Here is a 16,538-nt window from a genome sequence, read left to right as displayed (position 1 = left end):
CCAATTCAAGACCTTATGGAATGTAGCAAAACCTCCAAAGAGTGGGAATAAGGTACCTGGCTTAACTGAATTTTCTGCTTTAATAAAGAGTAAACCCTTCTGTCAGGCTTCCCAGCTGGCTCCAGTGGTAAAGAACCTGCCTGCCAGTGCAGGAGACATAAGAGACACGGGTTGGATCCCTGGGTTGGGAAGATCCCCTGGAGGAGGGCATGGCAACCCACTCCAGTATTCTTGCCTGGAGAATCCCATGGACAGAGGAGCCTGGTGGGCTACAGTTTAGTTCATGGGGTCACAAAGAGTCGGACACGACTGAAGCGATTTCCCAGGCACGCACAAACTTTTGTTAAGAGTAAACCCTTTTATTAAAAAAAGGAAATCCTTTTATTAAAAGTAAGCCATTTCCCCCCCTTCTCTCCTCTTGTCCATGAAAATGTCTTTAATATGATACAGTGAATACCCTTGAATCTTTGGGATTTAGTTGAGGTTTTGGGATTTCCCCAACTTCATTTGACTTTGGTATTATACCTCATGGTAACAGATGAGAATGTAGCTCTCAGAAATTCAGATTATTTTCTATAACTTTAAACAACTAAAAGACACTGGTTATGTTTTTATGTGCGATGTGAAGATTCTGGTTAGTGAAATTAAAATTTACCAGCACTGTGGGATACAGGCTGTTTTTAGTGTCTATGACAAACAGAAAACATGTTCTTCTGCTATCTTACATCAGTTTTGCCACCAAAAGGAAAGAAAAGAGGCAATAAAAAAATAGAACCCGCTACTTAAAATACAGTCAAAGTAATTAAAGGTGACTAGAAACTATCTTTGAAAGCTATTCCAAAACCATGTCTGGTATCAATGGTGCATATAGATTGATGGGTAGAGACAGATGTTCCTAAGTTATTTCTAAGCTCTATTTTTTACTGTAGCCATAGGAATCCCATGAAGGTTAACAGCTATAATTATCACCTTTTCAACTTGCTAAGTTATATTTTCATCGTCAGAGGTAATTTGTATTACTGAATCTATATCCCACATGATTACCTAGTTTGAAAATAAGAAACGTTGTCATTCCTTAGATTAAATCAGTAGAGATGGAATTTGGTGTAACTATCAGAATACTTGGAATGGTCGTTTATCACATCGTTAATTTGTTAACTCAGAATCAATCTTTATTCATTTTGGCTTTACTAATTTTAAATTTTATGATTAATTAGGCAAAAAGTTGGACTAGAGTTATTTTCGGAATTTGTGAAAAGGCTTATTAGATTATATAATTGTATAAATAGAAAGTCAGTAACTATTTAAAGCTACATAAGAGACCATTCTCTGGTAGTTTTCCTATACTTGAAAAACATTGATAAGCTATTTAAAAATCATTCCTCAGTCTAAAGGAGTCCTGAAGATGGTTTGCTTTTCCTTGCTGTGTGTGTGTATGTGAGTGTGATGTTGTGATGTGTTTATTTCAGGCATTATTATGGCCAGACCAAGGAATGGCCTCTGATTAACAGAGGACAACTTTTAAACAGACAATCCATAATGTGATATGGAAATCTTCACCAACATTTGTTTATGAGTTGATTTTGAGCAGCTCAGCACTCATTTGCAAAGGAAAGAATCTTTTAAAGTAGTGAATAAATTTTTAGACTGAACTACCCACCCAGTTTCATTCTTCATGCAGCTGTGATATCAGAGTACTAGTATCTCCAAGCTGTGTGCTATTATAGAATGTGCTAGAACTAGTCAGCTAGAACCATAGTATGATTAAGGTGCCTTTGATGGGCTGGCTCACCAAAGTAGTACATTAATACTCTCATAGTATTAAGTAATTTCACCTATGTGAGGGACCATGTTGTCTTTTGTACTCTGGACTGTGACGTGCATTATCATTTATAACATTGTTTCTTGGGACAATGCGTTCTACAGCGGACTGTGGTTTATAAAATTTTAAGTCAAAGAACACCTGTGTACATATTTGATTTATGAGAATGAGAGTAAACTGTTTAATAAGAAGAATCTTTAGAGATTTAAGAGTCTTTCTTTGAATAGTCGTGTATCACACGATTATGATCTTCATGGCATTTCTAGCATGGTGAATCAGCATCATAATTATGAATTTCAGTCATTACATTGAGCAGGGAGGGTTTCCATTGTTACAACATTAAGAGTGGAGTTGCTTGTTCATAGGACCTTGTTTGTGGATGGAACTTTATTCTTAAAAATATAAAAGTGTACTTTCTGGGAGGATTCTTTTAAAAAAAAAATTTAACAGCACCTTGTTCCTTTTATTGAAATATAGATGATTTATAATATTATGTAAAAGGATTGTTTATTTCACAGTTTTTATTAATTCCAGCTATTCTTCCTCTGGCAAGCCCACGTTCATGGAGTTTCCCAAATGTAAAAACGTTCTTGCTTGAAAGGTTCCATGATTCTATCTTGAAAGTTAAACTTCAGACCTAGATGTCATGCAGATACTGGTTTTATGTGGCGTGTCTCATGCTTGCCTAAAGTTATTTATGAGCTTTCTATTTCTCTGATTCCTTATCTATCTTCTCTAAAATGAGGCTGCAATGATTATTATGCTGGGCAGTGGGCACCGTTCCTGGGTTTAAGAAGAGATTCCTGGGTTGGGAAGATCCCCTGGAGAAGGGCATGGGAACCCGCTCCAGTGTTCTTGCCTGGAGAATCCCACGGACAGAGGAGCCCAGCGGGCTAAGTCCGTAGGGTCGCGGAGAGACAGACACGACACGTCGCCCTGACTCGGGAGCTCTTTGGGGCCAGGTCTTCTGCTCCAGGTGCGCCCACGGTCTTGGGGGTTTTGTTTTATTTTCTTTCTCAGCTGTCTTTCTCCCTTTAAGGACTGTGAAATCCCTTCAGGGCATAGGAATTCTTTGCCCTCTTCTTGGCTGCCTTTCAGAGGGCATGTCTTTTTTTAGTGCCTCTGATAGGCGTTTCCTGCTTTTTTTTTTTCAAATTGCTAAACTTGAAAAAGTTTTTGAACCTTGAAAAATGTGTGTCCTGATCTACTTTCCGAACTCATGCCAGTGAGTAAAATTACGCTAATTGCTTTTAATCTCCCAGTCACTTCAGTTTTGGTGTGAGAACATTGTGGTACGTGTGAACAGGTTTTTGTGCCAGAAAAATAATCGAAAACCCTTGCTCAGAAAAATAGTGTCATTAGGAGCCATCAGCAGCACATAATAATGGCAATTAATGACAATCAGGGGCCAACTTACTGCCTGCCATATCTGACTTTTTTTTTAAAGGAGCAAAGCATATGAAGTTTATTTTATTATTATGATTTTTTTACTTTGTGCACGTATTTTTACATCTGCTTGCGATTAGTCTGCCTTGTAACTACCACCTCAGGCCCAGTTCTTTTTAGGGGAAAAAATGAATTCCTTATGCGATAAGTTATAGTTTGGAAAATTTCTCTGACAGACCGTGAGCTCTTCTTATGAAACATTCAACACAAAAAAAAGAAGAAAAAAAAAAGCGCAGCTGTAATTTACTACAGGAATAGGGGTTTATAATAGAGAGATAGTGGAGCTTATGTATCCAAGTTAGTTACTTTCATAAGGATGAGCATTTGTACCTCATACCTGAATGCAATAATGTAATACAAAGGGTTACAGCATAAAAAACCCTATTATATGGGTGAACAAGAACTTACACCAAAAGAGCATGTTATCAAGGGGAGCCCTTCGGATCTTGCTCAAGATGACTTATTTACTAGAAACATCTTCAGTTTAGGCTTACACGGAAGTATAAACCTTAAAGGCAAAGTAATCGTCAGATTGCAGAATATGTATAAACATTATATGTACTTAAAAAAACCACAAATGTATTCCAAAAATTTAAATATAAGAAAGAAATACAAAAACTATGTGTCAGAGACCTGAAAGGCATGTTTAACATTAATAACAGAAGGGGCCTGGGCCTCTTGTAGATTTTGAAGTAGCGGTTTTTAAAATTAGAAGCTGGGTATGTTGTAACCTAAGAAGCATATGATATAGCTGTTGCTAGGGTAAGGGTCTGCTTTTGCCAAAAGCTGAGTAAACAAACAAACCCACATAAATTGATGTCTCTGGTCCTCACAACTCATTGACCATCTGCTTGTTTTTTGTTGTTTTTTTTTAATTCTGTGTTTTCTGCCCTTCAATATCTGTGTATCTGACACTTTGGAATTCAGATCTGCTTAATGAGATTAGTCAGTCATCTTTGTGGTTCTGCTATTTGCTTTTTTTCTGTGAAAGTTTGAAGAACCTTGAAAACCCTGGAATCAACCCTAAGACCTAAAAACTTAAGTAAGAACATCTTGTTCTGAGATTTGTGCCTAAGCTGTGAATGTTTCTCCTTAGGTTTTTAAAGTGTTACTTGTTTTTCAGAAGCTGTCTCTTCATTTTGAATGCAAAGGGAGTCTTAAGTCTCTTCCCAGCATGTCACATCCCGTTGGTGTGTTGTTTAGATCTGTCCGTAAGCGTTTTTGTGCTGTGCACATGTAAAAATGGGGAGGACCGGTTTGTTTCTTAGAGTGTTCGAGATTTTAGAAGGGTGTTGAAGACTGCCTTGTCGACTGTTAAGGGTCTGTGCTAGCAGCCCTCCACCTGCAACTTTTCTACTGAAACACCGTGATTTGGGATTGTTTTCATAATGCTGTGGGAGGAATCATATCACTCTTTTTACTGTCTCGCAGGTATGTTGAAAGGCTGAGTGAGGCAATGTATGTGAACAGGCTTTTGACTTCTTTGGATGAGAGCTATTTCAATCCGGCATATAATTAGTTTCACCCCAATTATTACTGTGCTGCTTCTAAAACTTGCACAGGGAAGCTCCACGGTAATGCCCCATGATAGTTGAATCATCCCGAAGCCATCAAGGAGGCCCACCCTTACCCCCACGACCCTTCCAGTTGGAAATGGCTTCATTTTCCCAGGATGGTAATCCCAGTGCTCTGCAGAGAGTTTGAAATGACATCATCTCCATCAGAGAGCCTGGATGAACTCTGTTCTCCGGACTCGCTGTCCCCTCCAGCTGAGGTCCAGGTGCGTGTCTTTTGTTGTACAGAAGCCTACCTTTCTTCCCACCTGGGCTGGATATCTGAGACCCACTTTGCCTGGGGCTCCTGTAAGTACATGCGAGTGGACCATCATTCCATCTTCCCTAGAGAAGGGGTGCTCCGGCTCAGACAGGCTTCCACCAGCATCCTAGCAGATGGCAAGAAACAGATTGCAGAGACTTGAAGAGAGGAAAAAAAAAAAAAAAGGCCTGGGTGCCTGCTACCCACGCTTGGGGCTGCAGCTGTAGTTGGATATTGGCTTATTGGTGACATTGTGGGAAAGTCCTCATTCCCTGGGAAAAGTGAGTCTTTCTCAAGTCACTTTTCTTGGCGGGGGGTGGGGTGGGGGGTGTCTACTTTTGTCTGCACCCCCAGCCCTCCATGCAGTCAGAACTGCAGAAGCAAGTCTTTTGTATGTACTGTCTCTTAGAGAAGGGAAGAGCCATGGGGCCAGAGATTGGATTTATAGAATTCTCCTGAAGGGGCTGTCATCTTGGGTTGACTCCTCGAAAGCGCAAGAGAGTCTCAGGAGGACTGAGATTATGAATGAGCTTATATGACTTTTTTGAGCCTTTTAAAGCATACTTATCATTGCAAGTAATTGTACAGAGCTCTTTTACCAGTATTTTTTCTCAATTTGTAGAACCGTGCACAAACATACACAGATAGTGTCATTTTCCACTACAATTGAGTTTGCACGCTGTGGGGAACCTTTGGTTTGTGTACGCACTCGAGAATGCAGTCGCATACATGTCAAGAGCTCCTGTTTCCTCAGGCTTCGAGTGGTTCTCTGCTGCCTCATTCACTGGCCAACATTCTGCCCCAGTGGTCATCAGGGGTCCTTATGTGTTGAGGATTGTGAAGAAGCTCCAGTTCTTTTTTTTTTAAACTAAAAAATATTTATTTAACTGCACTAGGTCTTAGTTGTGGTATGTGATTTTTTTTTTTTTTAGTTGTGGCATGCAAACTCTTAGTTGTGGCATGTAGGAACTATTAATACTTCCCCAACCAGGGATGGAACCGGGGCCCCCCTGCAGAGGGAGCCAGGAGTATTAGCCACTGGACCACCAGGGAAGTCCCTCCAGTTCTTTCAGTTATTACTTTCTTAAAAACAGAGGGTCTTCCCTTTTTTCTTTCTCCCCTCCTCTTCCTACAGGCTTTGATCTTGGACAGGTGGTAGCGGGTACCACAGCCAGGGTCTTAGAAGATGGGGTAGAAGAAAGAGGCATTGGGTTGTTTTCTCCTCCTTATCGATAGCACTACCAGAGGCTGCGTTGCCTTTCTAGGGAGTCTGTATGTGTGCCCCAGGCTAGATCTCCTTTTGAGGAGAAGAGCCAAGGACTGGGTACCACCAGGCTGTGTGACCCAGCGCATCCTTGCTCACATGCCCTGGGAACCCAGCTTCCAGTGTCTCCATCCATTGCCTCTGCCTTTGTCTTTCACGGAGCGGTAGTTGGCGCCCCTTTGCAAAGGCCTCTGAGTAACTGCAGTGACACTGTGCATGCGTGCTCATTTGCTCAGGTCGTGTCTGACTCTTTGCAACTCCATGGACTGTAGTCCGCCAGGCTCCTCTGTCCGTGGGATTCTCTAGGCAAGAATACTGGAGTGGGTTGCCATTTCCTCCTCCAGGGGATCTTCCTGACCCAAGGATGAAACCTGCATTCCCCTGCATTGGCAGGTGGATTCTTCACAATGGCGCCATCTGAGTATTCCCAAGTGCCATTATGCCTGGAGGGTCAAATTAAGACCTGGCTCTTGAGAGGGAGGGAGGGTGTTTGGCTTATTTTAATCTTACATCAGTACTTTGAATATTGTTGTCCTGGGGATCCCAAGTGAGCTAGCATCTTTACAGGAACATTTTGCTGATGCTCAAAGCCCCACATGCCCCTCTGGCGGTCCAGGTCTCCTGGTGACCCAAGTTCTGTTTCTTGAAGACGCCTGAATGCTATCCCTGACACACAGACTTTTCTGACTGAGACCTTGTCTATCATTTGAACTTGAAGGGGAGACTCCAAGCGGTCTGAGCCATTACCCCTGACTTGGCCAGGCTCCAGGCTCTTGGAAGTCTCCCAAACGGAGCCTTCCAGGGCGTGGGCGGCGGGTCTGGGGGCCTGGGCATCACTTCCTCCGGGGGCAGTGCTCGCCTTGGCCCAGCCACCTACCTGGCTGGCTCTGACCCGTGAGCGGATGAAGAATAGTCTTCCTGGTACTCCTTGTTTATAGCATTAGTAACCCGAAAGGGAGCTCCACCGGAGAGGAGGTTTTTAAAAATGAAAGTAGCTAGTCAAGTTAGGCAGAGGGGACAGGAGGAGAGGCTGCCAACTGAAGTGATTTGAGAGGTGCTAAAAGACCCCACCTGCACGGAGGCCACCCCTAGGGCAGCCTGCCCCACAGGGGCCTTGCCCCTACCCCACTGCTGCCCGGCTGTGGCCCAAGCCACGTGGCTTAAATGCTGGGCCCTCCCTGTCTCTTGTCTGCCGGTTGGGGGATTGCCAGGTAGGTGCCGTGAATGAGTGAGGTGGGTCAAGGTCTTGACACACGTGGCCCTCCGGGTACCACTGTGACCTGGGAATGGAGGACCAGATCTCAGGGTGAGAGAAGTTTCCAATGGTGCTCGCACCGTGATGCTCAGCCACTGATGTTTGGCCTCTGTCCGGGGGACGGGGGGGTGGGGGAAGGACCCTGGAGCCATGGGGTCCATCGGTAGGGCCATGATTCAGTTCCATTCAGGAATAAAGGCCCTGGGCTATGATAGGGTTGACCTGAGACAAATAGAGGGCCAGATGCCCTCCAGTGAAGATGGGTTTATTTGGGATCAGCACACAGATGCAATTCAGGATCGGCAACCACGGAGAGCCACAGGGAAGTCCCCACACAGCAAGAGAAGGAGAACTCTTTTATAAAAGAGGCGAAAAGGAAGTTGGGGGCTGTGGTAAACAAAGGACCCCTCACTTTTCATTGGCTGGGTCCTTGCCGGGAAAGAAGAGGAGTCTTCCTTTTTCCTGGTGGGCTCTGCTGTCACCACAGGGCGTGAGAGCGCCCCCTTCTGGTCTCCCAACTCTATTTAATTGAGGTTTCTCTTTATTAATTTTTTACAATATCTTCAGGGTTTTTTTGAATGCTGTAAATCTGTAAAAATTTCCCCACTTTAAAAAATATTGAAGGATTAAAAATGAAAAAAAAAAACCTTATATGTGAGCTGAACTTGACCAGTTTTTCATCTTTGGGATAAATACCAATCTCTTAAGTTCTCTCTTAGATCAGAATCTTATGGTCTTGGATTTCTGTTCCCCATGCTGTTCCAAGTGTGGTCCATGTTCCAACACATCAGCCTCAACTGAGAGCTCCAGAGAAATGGAGAATATCAGACCCCATCTGCATTTTAATACGGGTCCAAAGATTACAGTTTGAGAAGCAATGGACTAGAATATCATTTCGGGGAAGGTTCTGCTAAAGTATTTTGGAGTGGGGGAAAACATGAACAGTCATCAGTATGTGAGCACGAATGCAGTCTTCAGATTAATTCATTGTTGGAAAGAATGAATGGGTTCAAATACATGAAGATTACTGTGGACGAAGGAAGGAAACAGGCCTGTAACACTTCGGTTGGGATGTTGTTTTGTATCCTGTGGGCACAGGGGTGGTATACATGGAAGCTGTGAGCTTCTGGTTGAAGATAAGGGATTTTTGTGGTGGTTGTTTTTAAACTCTATTAAGAATTCTAAGCGCCTACCTGATGCCACACTTTGCTTAACTCTTTCTCATAATTTATCCCATTAAATCCTGACAACAGTATTTTGCGATGAGGATGATCACATGAATGTTTTACAACACAAAACTGAGCACCAGGCAGCTTAGGAAGCCTTCCAAGGCCACCTGCTAGCACAGAAAGACTGCAATTTGCACCCAGGAGAGCTCAGGCTTCTCACCTAGAGAGCAGTCCAGCTCAAGCTCTTTTCCTGTAACTTGGCTAAGGCCGGGCCTTGCTGGAGACTTTAAACAATTTCTAATTACTTTTGGGAAAGGTTTTTCTCTTAGATCTTCCATGGAGGGTTTGTTCAATAAAAAGTGAGAGCAGCTCCAAAATAAGAAGTATTTGATACTCCTATAAAGACTGATGGTTCTGTTTGAACAGTTGTCTCCTGCTCTTAATCTCGGAAGTTGTTTCCTGATTTTGATTTGAAATTCGAATTGCAGACAATAGCAAAATCAGGAACATACATGCAGTCTTGGTGTTGAAAGAAAAGTGAATGGGTGTGAATTTAAAAAGCATGTTCATTGTGCACTTTTTATGAAAAATCTTCCTTTATAACGACTTCTTCAATTCTTCAATTTAGTATTTAACATTTCAAAGGATTTCGGAGGACTCTGCCTTCTCAAAAGTTGCCATAGATTTCAGCTATTGTCATTATTAGACTTCAAAGCAGGGACTGCAGGCGATTTTAATGCCAGTGCTTTTAATCCTAACCTTTGTATTGAGATTAGGAACACAAAGCATAGCCCATAAGGGGTAAACCGAATTTTTTTTTTTGCTTTGTTTTTCTTTCCCCCAAAGAATTACAATGAAAGCCCCAAAGCCCCACTCACTGGAATTGTTCTTCACTCACTGATAGTTTTTTTTTTTTTTTTGGAGCTGTAAGCTGTGATGAAATCTGCACAATGGTATCTGTCATTGAAAAAATAGCTGCTGTTCTAATGAAAGGACTTGGCACTTACAACAAGACAATTTCAGGTGCTCGCAGCCTGTTTCCACAAAAGATAAAGAGCCTTGAGTCTCTCCCAAATTACCTTGTATGTGTCATTAGTGTTTGAAGGGCATATGTGTGTATGGGGGAGTTGGTATAAATTAGCTGCAGTGACCTCAGACAGCCTCAGCCTTGCCTCCACTGACCGCTTACCCACGTGCATGTTCAATTGCTCAGTCCTGTTGTGACCCTATAGACGATAGCCCGTCAGGCTCCTCTGTCCATGGGATTCTCCAGGCAAGAGTACTGGAGTGGGTTGCCATTTACTCCTCCAGGGGATCTTCCTGATCCAGGGATGGAAGCTGTGTCTCTTGCATCCCCTGCATTAGCAAGCGTGTTCTTTACCACTAGAGCCACCTGGGATATAGAGTAGTGTGTACCCATTAATCCCAAACTAATGAGGCACGATTGTAGGAGTTACAAGTGGCATAGTTGGTTTGCTGCTGCTGAGAGAGGGGTGAGCAGGAACTGTAAAAGCAGGTGTGTGGCTGGCTTCATCAGAGGCTTAGCGGGTAAGATAATAAACAGATGATAAACAGAAGAAGGATAAAGTATACTTGGAAGGATGGAGATGAGAGCTATGGAAAGGTGATAGTGTGTTATGGTACAGACAACACTGAATTCAGAAGTCAGATGCCCGGGGCTTTGTCCACGCTGGGCAGTCAACTTGCTACGCAGGCTTGGGAAACTTGTTCTGTACCTCAGTTCCCTGACCATACAGTGCATGTATAGGAGCATATGGTTTTAAATGTCTTCTTTGCCCGTTATCAGGCTACTTGATTCTAACCTGAACTACCCAGGCATAAACCAGCCAGCCAACCAACCATCCAAACAAGCCAGGAGACATGATGTGGAGGATAAAACATTGTGCTAATTTTGCAGAGGAATTGAAAGATCCTGTCAGAATTTTAAAAAGATAGCTTCATGGCCTGATCAGAGACAAAGGTAATTTTTGTCATCTACATGAACTATACCAGGAAAAGTATGTTTGGATGCTATGAAGATGGGAAAGACAAGACTGAAATGTTCAGATTAATATTAATATGTCATTTATGCCTATGAAGATGAGACATAGAGAAGAAAAGACCTAGAAAAAATTGCAAAAGAGACCACAGAAACATTGGACATTGTTTTACTATTTGCCTCTCATTTTAAAGTTTGGACAGCCAAAGTGTGAAATTTTAGCATCTTATCCCTGACAGATAAAGAACATTGTAGGATAGCAGTTTTGACTGTTTGGTAATATATTTCTGAATAAGATTTAGTGATTTTTATTTTTTCCCATCTGTGTACAGACTCTCAGGAGGAAATATCTCCGAAGGAATACAACAGCTGGATATTTAAAATTTAGACCGCTGGATAGATAGCAGTTAGGTTTGTCTAATTGGTTGCATACCAGGTGAAAGGATGGGGTGAAAACTTTGTAAATAACACTGTAGCGTGGGCCTTACCTCTTTAAGATCCTTTCTGCCTTCAATGAGATTGAAGTGAATTATCTTATCTGAGCTCCAACAGCTGCTGAGGTTACCTATAAACTCAGAGATTGTCCAGGAAAGAAGTACAAGTTCAGGCGCCAAGAGAGAGAGGAAGTCTTAAACAAAATCATGGAGAACGAGAAAAGGCTTGATCAGTGAATCGAAAGGACATCACCGTGGCACATTTTAAGATCTTAAATGTTCGTTCAAATGACTAAATCTAAGTGTTGATCTTTGAAAACCAGAATTCAACATGAGTTACTACCTGAGGGCCTTAAAAACCTAATAAAAACAATGTAATCTCTATATAAAATGCTGTTTAGTCATAAGTGCACAGAAAGAGTAATTGTTCTGTGTTTAATTATTTTATTCTCATCCCCACTCAAACCTATTTCATACCACAATTTAAATTTTCCATCTGATTTTATCCTCTCACTGGCCTGTGAGCCATCACCCTTGTAGCTTTGTAACACGGGCAAATAATGACCAAAAAATTCTTATAGATGAGATATCTTTAGGCATCTCCATTTGGGAAGTGGAAGTTACTTTGAACCAACAACTTTAAAATAACCGGTTTCAACTGGTTTGCCCTTAAACTGACCTAGAACTGAATTAATTACATGTCATGAGAGCCCCAGCTAAAGTACTGTTCTGTAATATGCTTTATGACCAACTACACCATTTGAGAAGTATGAGTAAGTGGCTGATATTAGGACTTCAGGTCTAATGTACATAAATACCCGACTCACTGTTCTGAAAAATTACAGTGGAATTGTTTGTTCTGAAACAGATTCCAGTCTGTTCTCTCTTTACAAGGACTTCCAAATGGAATTTGGAAAGCCAAATCTCTGAGATGAAACTCCATTCCCTCAATCCATGTCAGACCTGGCGTGGTTTTTCTGTGTATGGAGCTTTCTGTTCTTTGACTCTTTACTCTCCATTCACATCCATCTTTATGGGTTCCCAAGTGCTGGGTTCCCACTGTTTTTTCTTTTTTTAGCAATCATAAAAGAGAAAACAGGGCATTTCCCAGACATAAAGAAAAAACAGGGCATTTCCCAGACATAAAACTCTTTCCCGTTTCCCAGTGGGTCAGTTAATCCTGGACCATTCCTAGAGTTCAGCAAAACTTAATTCAGTTAAATTCTGTCACTTCATTCCACCCCAATTCTGGCTGCATAAAGAGGAACAAAGCCAAGACTTTGGCCAATGTCAGAAAAATATCTTTCTCCCAACATTTAGGTTGACTGCTTAGTTCTTGTAGTTGGACAAATGTGCCATGGAGTTTTAGCAGCTGTTAGGATTTACTATGCCTGAGTTGCCCTTTAAACTGCTTGTCTGACATATTTTGCTGCTTATTTTTAAGTGGGCTTCATATTTCATAGTATCTTATAGCTGGAGGAGACCTTGGGAAACTTCTGGTTGAACCCATTTGCCAGTAAGTGGCAAGTGAAAGTCGCCCAGTTGTGTCCAACTCTTTGCGACCCCATGGACTATACAGTCCATGGAATTCTCCAGGCCAGAATACTGGAGTGGGTAGCTGTTCCCTTCTCCAGGGGATCTTCCCAACCCAGGGATCGAATCCAGGTCCCCTGTTTTGCAGGCGAATTCTTTACCAGCTGAGTCACCAAAACCCGGCTAGAACCCCATTTACCTAATTCTTGCCCCAGTGGTTTGGTCATTTGTATCAGAATAGGATGTAGTAATATTTTTCACCTCTCTCCAAACTCAGGAGGAACTTTTTTTGAAGAATGTATGCTATTGTTGGAGATTTTAAAAAACATAGACAACTTTATATAGTGGTTACTTTTTTCCCTTTTATTTTGCACAGTTTCTAATGTGCAGAAAAGTAGAGAGACTAGAAACAAGCCCAGTGGCCAGGTTCGACAATTTCTGATTCACGATTCATCTTGCTTCATCTGTATCCCTACCTTCTCTCCCACCCCATATTATTCTGAAATAAACTCAGACATCGTATTATTTCATCCGTAAATAGATCAGTACACATCTCCAAAAGATTGACATGTAAAAAGATAACCGCAGTACTATTATTAACTGAAATAAATTAGCAGTAATTCCATAGTATTATCAAATATCCTATAGTCTGTTTTAAAAATATGTTATAAATAATGTATGATCATTTTATTTTCAAATATATTTTCCCTAGGAGAAACAAACTCAGTTAAGAATGGTGGGTGTTTGAGATGAGAGAGGGAAGAATTGGGAGTTTGGGGTTAGCAGATGCAAACTGTTATCCATGGAATGGATAAACAACAAGGTCCTACCGCATAGCACAGGGAATGATATTCCGATATCTTGTGATAAACCATAATGGAAAAGAATATGAAAATGTGTGTATATATACATGAATAACTGAATCACTTTACTATATGGTAGAAATTAACACAACATTGTAAATCAACCGTACTTGAATAAAATGAATTAAAAAGTATGGTGGGTGTTTTAGGTCAATGAAAAGAGAGAGGGGCTGTAAATGACTGTCAATATCACTAATAAAAACATGTCACAAGTTTACAGCCAGCAAGGAATTTACTAGATATTCACTTGGTTTTGCTGTGTTTTAATTCTCCTTTCTACCTAAACCGTAAATTTTCATGTGATATTTTCCAGAGACTTTGCAGCTGTTCTCTTTGTATCCCTTCAAGTCAAGCATCAGGGTATGAAAGAGACTTGTCACCCCAGAAAGGGAGAAAGTCGTGGCTATTTTTGGTGGCAGGTTCAGAACAGATTTTTCCTTTGCGTCAGCAGACGTGAATACCTTCAGCTCCTTGAGCTCTAGTTTCCTAGCATGGGATATAAAATATTTTCCAGCTGGAGACAAGTTCTGTTCATTACAAGTTAGGGGAGATGAATTGATTCTTTGGAGGAAATGGTTAATAATGCATTTCTCATTTCTTCAATTATTCCTTTTTTTAAAAAACATAATTATATTTACTCTTTTATTGTGGCTGTGCTGGGTCATTGTTGCTGCAGGCTTTTCTCTAGTTGTGGTGAGCGCTGACTACTCTCTTGTTTTGGTGCACGGGCGTCTCATTGCAGTGGCTTCTCTTGTCGTGGAGCACGAGGTCTAGGGCATGTGGGCTTCAGTAGCTGCAGCTCCCAGGCTCTAGAGCAGACAGTGTATTAAAAAGCAGAGACATCACTTTGCCAACAAAGGTCCATAGAGTCAACGCTATGGTTTTTCCAGTAGCCATGTATGGATGTAGGAGTTGGACCATAAAGAAGGCTGAGTGCTGAAGAATTCATGCTTTCAAACTGTGGTACTGGAGAAGACTCTTGAGAGTCCCTTGAACTGCATGGAGATCAAATCAGTCCATCCTAAAAGAAATCAACCCTGAATATTCATTGGAAGGATTGATGCTGGAGCTGAAGCTCCAATACCTTGGCCACCTGATGTGAAGAGCTGATTCATTGGAAAAGAATCTGATGCTGGGAAAGATTGAAGGTAGGAGGAGAAGGGGACGACAGAGGATGAGATGGTTGGATGGCATCACCGACTCAATGGACATGAGTTTGAGTAAACTCCGGGAGTTGGTGATGGACAGGGAGGCCTGGCGGGCTGCAGTCCAAGGGGTCGCAAAGAGTCGGACACGGCTGATGACTGAACAACGACAACAAAGGCTCTAGAGCACAGGCTCAGTAGTTGTGGAGGTGCTGAGCTTAGTTGCTCGGCGGCATGTGGAATCTTCCCAGAGCAGGGATGGAACCCATTTCTGCTGCATTGGGAGGCAAATTCTTCACCACTGAGCTACCAGGGAAGCCCTCATTTCCTCCTTTTAAATGTCTTCAGTGACGGAAGTCAAGTGCACCTTTTGAATGTCTGTCCCATCTCAACACCCTCAGACAGGAGTGGAATTTGAGTTGCGGGATATGAAGTCCAAAACAAAGAAATCTCCTCATTGCTTGTCTGTGGTAATGAGAAAGTTAGGCATTTTGGCAAACCCGAGAACACCAGAACTGTTTTCAGGAGACTTTTTATTCCTTAGAGAAAGATTAGGAAAATTGGGTCCTGGGTGGTGAGAAGCAGGCAGCAAGATTTTCCTGAAGGCAGCAGTCATGAAAGTCAACACCCTAGAGAATCCACCAGCTGGGAGAAAAGAGAGAGACAAGCCGTGAAAGCACAGCCGCCCGCTTGGTGCTGTGTTCCTGCTGTCACACGCCTGAAACGAACAGCAGAGAGGAGTGTGATCTGAAACGAGCTGGAGATTCGATCCAGGTCAGACTCACTTCAGGGACATAATGCACCTATGTCATGTGCTCATGGGGGCCACAGGCACACCTGGTGATTTGCTGAAAATTTTCCCTCCCGTTCCCATCCCCCTACAACCTTTCCAAATTTGGACAAAGTCCTTGCTCCTCATCTTTCCTAGTGTTTGTTGTTGTCGTCTGCTTGTTTTACCTTGTCTCTCTGCCTTTGGTTTTGGCTGGTCTAGGAAACACAAGTGTTTCAGGAGAAAAGAGAGAGAGAGAGGGATTACATCGCTGATAAATCCTGCAGTTGGAGCAGCTGTTTTTGTGACTCGGGTGGACCACTGGGCTCTCCGAAGCCCTGCCTTTTGCGATGATTACCTCCTGCTTGCGTCCTCCACCCTGACTTGGAGATGAGGTGATTCTCCTGCCTCTGTGGGAACTTGTGGGGCCGGCCTCTCGTCTCTGCTGTGTTAGTGGTGCCGAGGAAGGAATAGCAGATGCCACAGCTTCTGGAATCAGAATAGGATGTAAAAAGATAAAGATGCGCCAGCCCAGTGGGTGAGCAGCATCTCTGTGTCTCGCTCACTCCCAGGGTCCTGCTCTTTCAACCTTTTCGTGTGTAACTCGTGGGATTTGTAGGACAGCTTCCTTTAAAAATGCATTAAAAAAAAACTTATTTATTTATTCGTTTGGCTGCAGTATTTGTGGTGCAGTTACCCTGCTGAGCGTGCTACGTACTTTTTCATATTTATTCTTCACACAACAGTAGGAGAAAGCCATTTCCTCCATTTTACCTTGGAGGAAATGATGGCCTCATAGAGATTTTCGGACTTTGGTCAAGGTGATGCATCTAATAAGTGTTAGATCCAGGAGCTTTCTAATACCTGCAGATGGAGACAAATATCTTAGACTCAAATGTATTCTCCTTCACCATGGAAGAAAAATAGGATGTTGGAGAGCTCCATTTTTCTTGTATTTCTGAGACAACTTAATTTTTAAATTAAATTTTTTTGGAGTATAGCTATTTTACAATGTTATGTTAGT

General features: G+C 42.2%; 2 protein-coding genes across 19 annotated transcripts in view; one reads left to right on the top strand and one right to left on the bottom strand.

Annotated features, from left to right (window-relative positions):
* STOX2 (storkhead box 2) overlaps positions 1-16,538 on the top strand; it is a 187,775-nt gene that overhangs the window by 58,457 nt on the left and 112,780 nt on the right. The gene's annotated exons all lie outside the window — the stretch shown is intronic.
* Positions 1-16,538, bottom strand: part of LOC145518142 (uncharacterized) — a 33,500-nt gene that overhangs the window by 5,450 nt on the left and 11,512 nt on the right. For 4 of the 17 annotated variants that reach the window (XR_014062645.1, XR_014062637.1, XR_014062650.1 and 1 more), the window contains one exon: positions 11,259-11,398. The exons of 1 other annotated variant lie outside the window; for it this stretch is intronic. Coding sequence is in view for 1 of the 16 variants with exons in the window: in XM_081521934.1 (XP_081378060.1) it covers positions 15,456-15,463; positions 15,631-15,732; positions 15,873-16,003; positions 16,289-16,344 (297 nt within the window). In the remaining 15 variants the exon portion in view is untranslated. Of the gene's footprint in view, positions 1-5,078; positions 5,211-11,258; positions 11,399-15,261; positions 15,464-15,630; positions 15,733-15,872; positions 16,004-16,288; positions 16,379-16,538 lie in introns of those variants that run through there. 12 more of the 17 variants (XR_014062639.1, XR_014062640.1, XR_014062641.1 and 9 more) reach the window with 9 other exon arrangements.

Source organism: Giraffa tippelskirchi, chromosome 8 (assembly GCF_054371585.1).
Source record: "Giraffa tippelskirchi isolate mGirTip1 chromosome 8, T2T-mGirTip1v1.2.pri, whole genome shotgun sequence".
Lineage (NCBI taxonomy): Eukaryota > Metazoa > Chordata > Mammalia > Artiodactyla > Giraffidae > Giraffa > Giraffa tippelskirchi.
Note: the sequence above shows the minus strand (reverse complement) of the source record. Positions and strands in the feature narration are given on the sequence as shown.